Source organism: Saccopteryx bilineata, chromosome 3 (assembly GCF_036850765.1).
Source record: "Saccopteryx bilineata isolate mSacBil1 chromosome 3, mSacBil1_pri_phased_curated, whole genome shotgun sequence".
Classification (NCBI taxonomy): domain Eukaryota; kingdom Metazoa; phylum Chordata; class Mammalia; order Chiroptera; family Emballonuridae; genus Saccopteryx; species Saccopteryx bilineata.
Window position 1 is genome coordinate 31,241,662 of NC_089492.1, and position 9,805 is coordinate 31,251,466.

General features: G+C 47.0%; 1 protein-coding gene across 1 annotated transcript; it reads right to left on the bottom strand.

The window, feature by feature from the left end:
* Nucleotides 1-857: 857 nt before the first annotated feature.
* DCSTAMP (dendrocyte expressed seven transmembrane protein) lies at nucleotides 858-8,614 on the bottom strand. The gene is made up of 3 exons (XM_066264632.1): nucleotides 7,586-8,614; nucleotides 2,273-2,581; nucleotides 858-1,035 (listed from the first exon to the last, which is right to left on the bottom strand). Exons 1-3 carry the CDS (start codon nucleotides 8,612-8,614, stop codon nucleotides 907-909), a joined length of 1,467 nt encoding a protein of 488 aa, XP_066120729.1. The 3' UTR covers nucleotides 858-906.
* Nucleotides 8,615-9,805: the final 1,191 nt, after the last annotated feature.

The window sequence follows — 9,805 nt, forward strand, 5'->3', positions numbered from 1 at the left end:
AACCACGTTTGCCTGACCTGTGGTGGTGCAGTGGGTGAAGTGTTGACCTGGAATGCTGAGGTTGCTGGTTCAAATCCCGGGCTTGCCAGGTCAAGGCACATACAAGAAGTAACTCAGAGTTGGTGCTTTCTGTTCCCTCCTCCCTTGACCCCCTCCCTCTCTCTCTCTCCACTCCCCCCTGTCTCAAATCAATAAATGAAATTCTTAAAAAATTAATCTTTATTTCTTCCCCATTCAAGGACTTTAGAGATAATAAAATCAGTATTAAAGGAGGTTTTTCTTCTTCCTAGGTAGTTAGAGTACAGTGGAAATTGGCATATAGTATACATTTTAGCCAACATTTCATATGATTTTGATAAATGTGGTCCTTAAATAAATGTGGCGAGGATTTGATAGGATAGGAAAACAAGAGGCCCGGATAAAGAGGGAGTAATAGCAGAGGCGGTGGAGAGAAGAGAGTAGGAGTGCGTGGGATGTTTGGGAGACAGCTCTCGGCTGAGGCGGCGGGGGGGGGGGGGGGGGACCGTTGTGGGTGGGGAATCGGTATGGACAACACTGAGAATGGCGGAGAAGGAACAGGACAGATGAACGATATTTTACTGGCATTATGTATGTACGTTCTCCTTGGTGTTTGCTTGTGAGCCTGCAGTCAAGATGTTGATTTTTTATCTGATTTTTTCCTTGACTGTTACTCTAAGCTGAGACTTATCTTCAGAGGACTTGGTTATAGTCCTGTTACATTGTGACACAGGCTAAAATATGTCCCTTGTTTGGAAGATAGACAGCATAACCATTTACCTGGTAGCCCTGTGGCCTCAGGAAGATGAGTAGTTTGGCCCACAAACACAGACCCCTGAGGTATGTTCGGGTTAGTTCCCTGATGCTGGGCGTGAGGAGTGACCACCGTCAGCGGGCTTGCGAACTGCTGGCTACGCATGGCCCGCACCACCTGCGGGTCTCCCATGGGCTGTCTTCTCTTGCAGGGTCCACTTGTTTCTTTCTAATCACTCTCAGGACCGGAAGCCAGAAATTAATCTGAAGAGACAGAAAGATGAATGAATGAACACTAAAGTCATTTCAGATACCTCTGACATAAACTTCTCATTGTGGGGCTGCTGGTGTCAGCAAGAACTGCAAAACACTTTGAAATGGCCAGAAAAACTTATCTTTGTAGGTTATCTTGGTCTTTCATTATCTATGAGCTGTTTTCCAATTATGTACCTTGTAGATAGCTGATAGAAATAGTGCAAATTATTCTTGTCCATGGACCTGCAAATAAATTCTACCCTGTAGAGTACAATTGACCTTTCCATCCACCCTGTGGAAGAAGCCAGTTTTGCATCTATGAAAGAAATCCGTTTAGGTATTCTCAGCGGCCTAAATATGTGTGTACTTTATTCTTTGAATTGGTTGGAATTTTTTACTGTTTCCTCTTTAATTAATAAGTTAAATAAAATCTTTAACAATTGTTTATTTTATATGTGTATGAAAGTCATTATGCTACCATATATGTGTATAAACATATATACATATCATATATATCAGTGGTCCCCAACCCCCGGGCTGCGGACTGGTACTGGTCCGTGGGCCATTTGGTTCTGGTCCGCAGAGAAAGAAGAAATAACTTACATTATTTCCGTTTTATTTATATTTAAGTCTGAATGATGTTTTATTTTTTTAAAATGACCAGATTCCCTCTGTTACATCTGTCTAAGACTCACTCTTCACGCTTGTCTCGGTCACGTGATACATTTATCTGTCCCACCCTAAAGGCTGGTCCGTGAAAATATTTTCTAATATTAAACCGGTCTGTGGCCCAAAGAAGGTTGGGGACCACCTATCATCATCTGTGTACCATATATATTTTTTTAATGTGGGAGAATGAGTAAGTTTTTTGGAGTTTACCATGCTATAGTAGATGTTGCCCTCTCTGTTATTTATGTATTCTTGACCTGGTAAAGTAGCTCCATATTGGGCATTGCCCTTTAGTCATCATTACAAAGGACCTTCCCAGTAGTTATCTGTAATATGACTAAAAATACTTAAAATCAGTGTTTAGAGGACATCTGGCAGAATCTTCTAGACAAGCATTTAAAATAACAAAGCTGGGAGCCTTAGCCATGCATATCTGTTAATTTACCATCCCACAGCATCCCATCTTTTGTTGAGGACATAACCCTAATGTGAAGTTGAAGAGTGCTTTGAAATTCCATTTTGCCCTTCAAACTCAACATTTCCTTAACTATAGGTTATACCCTCACCTTGGCCTTACCTTTGTGAAGTACAGACTGAGCTGCCTTCTTACTTCTCCTCCTGGCTGCTTGGACCTTTTCTTCAGTAGCTTCTCATGCAGGTATTGAATGTGATCCCTCTGCACGCTTGGGTAGAAGGATCCTAACACCAGGATTTTAAGTTGCATCAGAAAGGAGGACAACAGTCCTAGCACCACTAGTATCACAAGGATAATACTAAGAGGAACCCAGGTTCTAGACAGAAGGAGCTTTGGTTTAGGAATGCAATTGGGTTCAAAGAGTGATATATTAAAGGAAGAATCATGGATGATGTTTTCAGTTCCTCTCTCCTAGAATGAAAGAAGGAAATCATCAGGATTCATGCCATTTCATACCCATTCCTCGTCTTTCTCAATACTGACCTGCAACCCATATCATTTGTCTTAAAATAGGCAGGGAGCTTTGGCGGAAGGAGGTACTGTGGTTCCTTTGGTGTGTTGTGTAAAGAGGAAGAGGTGAGGTTTATCTGTAACTATTTCAGCCTTTTCAAAATTGGGTCTGTGGAAATATAAGTGTCCTTAAAAGAAGGTACCAGCCCTGGCCGGTTGGCTCAGTGGTAGAGCGTCGGCCTGGCGTGCAGGAGTCCCAGGTTCGATTCCCGGCAGGGCACACAGGAGAAGCGCCCATTTGCTTCTCCACCCCTCCCCCTCCTTCCTCTCTGTCTCTCTCTTCCCCTCCCGCAGCCGAGGCTCCATTGGAGCAAAGATGACCCAGGCGCTGGGGATGGCTCTGTGGCCTCTGCCTCAGGCTCTAGAATGGCTCTGGATGCAACAGAGCGACGCCCCAGAGGGGCAGAACATCGCCCCCTGGTGGGCATGCCGGGTGGATCCCAGTCGGGCGCATGCGGGAATCTGACTGCCTCCCCATTTCCAGCTTCAGAAAAATGAAAAAAAAAACCACAAATAAAAATAAATAAATAAATAAATAAATAAATAAAAAAGAAGGTACCAAATACGTTTGCCTACTTGTCCCTTCTCTGGAGAGCCACGATGCTCATAAGACTGTTGAAGGTGCTGAGAAGAAGGCAGAGAAACCTATTTAACTTCAGCCAGCAGTTATCCTGACAAATTTGACTGCATAATCCATTTTTATATAACACTTACTTCTACACTTTAGGGCATGTGGAATTAATAAAAGAAGGTTTTAGCTCAACTGGGAGTAAAGGGTTTGGAGCACAGCCCCTTAGGACTCCAGTCATATTATCTCCATCAGACCACAAGGTCACACAAATGTAGAGGCATTAAATTATGTTCTAAGTCAACATTCTAGAGCTTGGGGAGGAGGAATTATTCTTAGTATAAAAATACTAAGAATAGTATTTATTGAAGATAGCTCTAAAATTCTATATTTAGAGATCTCAAAATAGGACATTTTCTATTTCTTGGAGGCTCAGGAGGGGAGCACTCCTTTCTGCTTAAAAGCAAGAGAACAAATCAGTTGCCCTCAGCAGACTGACACAGAGGACAGAAGATGACATTGAACTACCCAGCCAAGCCACCACCAGCAGAAGTACATGCTGATTCAGCTCTTTCTTTTTCCCTGACCTGAGAAAGTCATTTAATCTCTCAGTGGACTTGTTTTCTAATTTGGTAAAACAGGAATTAATGGAGCAGATCCTGCCCATGAATAAACTACTCCCAGTGTAAATGAAGCACCTTGGAGATGGAGCATTAACTTTACAGACTGAAGTACTTAGTAAGTTATTATCACTGTGCACCCCAGAGTCCTGGAGCCAGGCAGAGGCGAATGGCTTCTCAGAAACGAGCCCAGCTGCACCCAGAGAACACCATGCACCTTTATCTGCCCTAATACCTGTGTGGAGCCTGGAAATCCCAAACCAAGAACCTCTATACAAGTGTGAAGTGAAATCTGTAATTTCCCCAGCACTATAGCTGAGCAATGAAAGGTGTTTATGTTACCTCTCTTTTTCTCTCATCAAGATACTTTGCCTACAGTTAAAGATGTCTATCCCCAGAGCAAAGGAGTGCACTCTTTTTAATACTACTGAAGAAACAAACACATCAATTGAGTCAGTGATGAGAAATCCTGCAATAAGAAAGCAGCGTGTGTCCGGTCTGGGGAGACGTTATTTAGTCTGAGAATCTAACCAGGGATTTTGCAGTTGGGAGTCAGGGCTTCATAAAGATTGACTCAACATTGTTGTACAGGGTTGGTAGAGGGTAATGTGGAAGACTAATGAACTTGCTCAAAATTCCAAGCAATATACTAAATGGTACCCTGATGTTTTAAAATGTGTTTACTTCTCCTGTGTAAACAGTTTGCCCCGACAACACTGAGTAATGGGAAGAGGACCTGCTCTGGCCTCAGTCCCGAAAAGTTCATCCAGACAAATGCTATGCACACAGTAGGAGCTCAATGAGCAGCAACTAGGACTATTTTTCTTGCAATGCTCACTCATCCAGCTAGCTCACTCAGGCCATTTTCCATCTTTGTTATTAATTGTATGGAAGTGGGAGAGGCACATCCGTGAAACCTTGAGCTGGCATATCCTTTCCCACTTGCCTTCTCCTTTGCAGATGGACAGCAACGAAAAGACCAGAGCCTACAGCGGCAGCGGGGGTCAAGGCAGGGCACTGCCAGTCTCGGGGCGGCTGCTGGGCCACGGTGTCCCCCACTCCGCGGGAGGGAGTCTGAGAGGAGCCCCCACAGCAGGCTGCTCCTCACACCTGTTCCAGAGCCCCCCGTCCCGGGCTCCCTGTGAGCGGATGAGCTGGCCTCCCCCACCCAGCACGTGAGCCCCTCCGTGGCTGCCGGCGGATCTAATCTTTGCATCCCCAGGACCCAACACCGATCAATGAATTCGTGAGGACGTTGTCACTGGAAAGCTCCTGGGCCTTTTGTCAGAAGCAGAACTTTTTTCCTCTTCTGTCTAAAATGGTGAGAATTCACAAAACAGGCATGGGTGTTGACCGAGAGAGAAATAAATGAGAGAGAAGCAAAACAAGAAAGAAAGAGGGAGAGCGGGGTGGGGGGGGGGGGATGAGAAAGAGAAACAGGAGGCAGGTGGGGCGCGCAGAGGCCCCTCTGCTGGCCGCCGCCCCAGGATCCAGCCTGCCTGCAAATCTCGTCTGACTTCCGTTTGAAACCCAGCTCCCGTTACCCACTCTGTTCCTGCTCTCGAGCAACAGGGTTCTTGTAATCAGGTGAATTCATCAGGGGACGCAGTGCTCCGAGTGATGAGCTCAGACCCCGGGAAGCAGCCCAGGTGCGCGGGGCAGGAGCCCAGCCCGGGAGACCCGCTGAACCCGGGGGCAGGAGCCCAGCCCGGCTGACCCGCTGAGCCCGGGCCCAGCAGCCGGAACGCGGGGCTGCAGCAGGAGGCCCCCAGCCCAGAGACAGTGGAGGGCGGGCTCCCAAGGGGCGATCGCAGGCCCTCCCTCTACGGTTTCCCCGCATCCAGCACAACCCACAGTAGCTCTAAGTCGACAAGGGAACTCAGACCTGTGACCGCAGCTGCTGGGCTAGTAAACTCTGCCCCAGCATGAACGCCTCTCTCACACACACATGCTACACAAACACACGAACGCACGCGGTCATACGACACACAGGTGCACGTGCACCTCTCACCTGCACCAGCTGCACAGTCTCTGCATTACAAAAAAAATAGGACAAGTGTCTGACAATCTCCAGATCCTCTGAAACGACCCCACGATCACAAATTTCCACAGGGAAACATGGAAAAAGAAAAGATGGCGCGCACAACACCACGGTCTCTCTGTGGGAAGACAGCCGCAGAGTGGAGTGAGGAGAGAGGAGACGCAGGCAGCTTGCCCAGGACTCCGGAGGCACAAGCTAACGGGGACTCTATGTCCTGGCCGATTACGGTTTGCACGGGTCTATCCGAGGGCGCCATTCTTTGGGTGGTGGGTTTAGCATGTGGTGGTTCTCAATCCTGTCCGCACGTTGGAATGACTCGGCAGTTTTTACAAACGCCTCACTCAGGCCGCACCCCAGTCTGGTTAGATCTGGGGACCACACCGGAGCATCGGGTTTGTTCACCTGTTAGCTTGTCCAGCCCCCAGTGATGACACTGCGGCCACATCCAGGACCGCTGGGTTAGAGGTCTTGCTCAGCAGCACCTGAGAAACGTGAGTTTCTCAACATGTGATCTATGGACCACCTACTTGAAAGTCACATGAAGTGCTGATTAAAAGTTCTCCCTTGTTTAAAACACTATCTCTGCAAATTGAGGCCCAAGGCTCTGCATTCACTCCGAAGACTGCATTTCACACCAAAGGTTGAAACCACTGACCTAAGTTGTCTAAAAAACAAAAGTGTGGCTGGTTCCACTTTTTCATGGCACCAGCAGTGGCTGTATTTTTTTGGTTACTTAGAGCCCCTTCTTAATGGCTATCCTCTTATACACCCTGCTGATGCATTAGGATCCCTCCTATGTTTGAGAAGAAGGCAGGGTGCCAAAAAAAGAAGTTCTCATTCAGAGAAAGCCCTCACTGTCTCCTTGCATGGCAAGTGTGAGGAGAGAGGAAGTCGGGCCCTAAATCTAGCCTCTTGGGTTCATGCCAGGCACGCTTACCTGAGAATCAGCTCCGTGCTACACATCAAAGATCCCTATTCTGTTGACTCTCAGAGCGTAAAAAGAGTTCCCCCAATGATATAAGATTCTAATCCCAAAATCTATAAATATTACTTTATTTGGGGGGGGGGGAATAGGACTTTGCAGATGTGATTCAGTTAAGGACCTCGAGATGAAGAAATTATCCTGGATTATTCCGGTGAGCCCTACTGCAGTCACATGCATCCTTTCAGAGTGGGGACAGAGAAAGTTTTCTATTCACTGGTGAGGAAACGTGAAACCAGAAACAAAGATGGGGCGATGCAACCACAAGCCAGGGAATGCCAATGGCTCCCAGCAGCTGGAGAAAGCAAAGGGCGAATTCTCCCTGCCTGTCCAGAGGGAGTGTGGCTCTGCCAGCACCACCCTGATTCAGCCCAGTGACACTGATGTCAGATTTCTGGCTCCCAGAACTCTCAGAGAATAAATTTCTGTTGTTTTAAGCCACTCATTTGGTGGTAATTTGTTATAGCAGCCACAAGCAACTCATACAGTGACCCAAAATTTTTTAGAACAATACATTTTAACATAAGGACTTCAATTTAACCAACGTCTGGTGGACTTCTTCTATGTTCAAGGCACTGTGCCAGGCACCAGAAACCCCAAAGTGGTCAACACTGTGCTGCCCTGGGAAGTCGGTGACCTTTCCCAAACAGACCAGCACAGTCAGATACACCGACACGTGCTCGCCAGGGCCTACCTCCCTGTGCAGTTTCAGGTGGACCTCCAGCGCTGGCAAGCCTTCGAAATGTTGGCTCACTGAGAAAATGAGCCGATACAGCAGAAAGTCGATGGCTGCAAACAGCACCCAGACGTAGAGATGGGTAAGGACGGGGAAGAAAAACAGCCCCAGGTTTTTCCTTTCTTTAGGGGTCAGCCACAAGGACGGGATGACCACGTACTTCCTCTTTTCCTTCTGACTCAGCGGGAGGACACAGGGTCTGTGATGATGCCTCTCCCTTTCATCAAACTGAACAAATTGTCTGGTGATGTAGATGTTTTCAAACTTCCAACCACAAGGGTCCAAAAATCGCTTCATGAAGAGGCCAGTGCCGAGTAGCACCAGCAAAAGCCCTCCGAGGGCAAGTAGCTGCTGACCCAAGGAGGACAATGCCTCTGTGGCCGTCACCATCTGGTATAAGACCCCCAGGACTTTGCCTTTAGTGTCATTCAGCTGTGCCTCCAGGGCTTGGCTGGGGCTGGAAAGAGAAACTGCCAGGGTCTGGTTCCAAGAAACAAGGTCATCAAATAGACTTAGGTGAGTGGCAAGGTCATATATCCACTGAATTGCTTCAATATACCTTTTCAGAAGTGGCAAATGTACGGAAAAGTTCTTTGCCCTTAAGTTGCAAGTCATACTGTCCAGGAGACCTTTAAAGTTGTGGAAGATATTTTCCACGTGTCCAAAGATTACTATCCCTGTGCCAGCTGCAATCAAAGCGTTCCTGCCTTCACGCAGGCCACAAGAGAGGAAGAAGAGGAGGAGGAAACATCGCACGTGCTTGGAGCAGCACAGCAGGACACACACGATCACCCAGGAGGTGGTAAAGACTATGAACGAGGACAGAAACCAGGAGAAGGCCGCCGAGAGGAGGCCCACTGAAATGAAAGCCACAAAACAGCAAACTCCCAAATGCTGGATGAAGTCCATCCATCCAGGGCTTCTCAGAGACACATACATTCCCCAAAGATTTAGGAAGATATCGGTGCTGGAGTCCCAGAACTCCATGCTCCCTGGGTCCCTGGAAATGAAAAAGAGACCAGAGTCAGATGTTGCTTTTGAATGTCCTCTGTCACTTTATAAAAGGCATGGTGATAGATTCATTGCAGAGAAAGGCTATCATAATTCTTTACCCTTCTTGGTCCCCACACCCCCACACAAAGTGACTTTCCAGCTTCTCCCAACAAGAGTGAGAGAAATAGAATCCATCAAGAGGTAGGCTCTATTCTCAAGCCCTTGAGTTTGGGATGACCTTGTGACATCATTGACCAATAAAATGTGACAGAAGCAACAGTGTGTGGATCCTGAGTCTATAATTCACTCCTGCCTTTCTCTTGGAACTCGATTACTAACCTTTTAAGTCCAGGTGTATTAGTCTCCTCTTGCTACTGTGACAAGTTACTGCAAACCTGGTGGCTTATAGAAAGACATATTTGTTCTCTTTTAGTTTAGGAGGTCAAAAGTCTAAAATGGGTTCCGAGGGGTGTGTTCTTTTTGGAGGCTTGAGGGGAGGATCCATTTCCTTGCCTTTTCCGGCTCCTAGAGTCTGCCTGCAGTCCTTGGCTCGTGGACTCTCCTCCATCTCAAAGCTAACAATGGTGCCTCTTCTTTTCTCTCTGACCTCTGTTTCCGTCCTTGTATCTTCTCTCTGTGACCCTAATCTTCCTGCCTCCTTCTCATAAGGACCCCTCTGGTTATACTGGACCCATCCAGATAAGCCTAGAAAATCTCCCATCTCAAAATCCTTAACTTATGCACACATTTAGAATTCTTCTTACCATGAAAGGTAACATTTTCACATGTTCTGGGCATTCAGACACAGACATCCTTGCGGGGAGGTGGGGGAGCATTATTCAACCTGTCATATACAGGCGGGGCTGCTGGATAACGAGAGACTGGACACATGACCAGTTTCTTAAATCAACTCAGCCAATAGCCAGCTAACTGCCAGCCTTGGAATGAGACCGTCCCGGACCAGCCAGTCCCCAGCCAGCCCACCAGCTGGTCACTGACTTGTACCGTGATAGGCACTCTTTCATTTCAAACCCCTGAATTCGGAGCTGCTTTGTTAGCCAGTGATTATTACTTGATAAAAGCAGCAATACTGTTTCATGGGTCTTTAAAGTGGAAACAAACCCTAGGCTGAGGGACAGGCTAATGTTTCAATAAACTGCATTGTGTAAGATCACTTTTTGATAG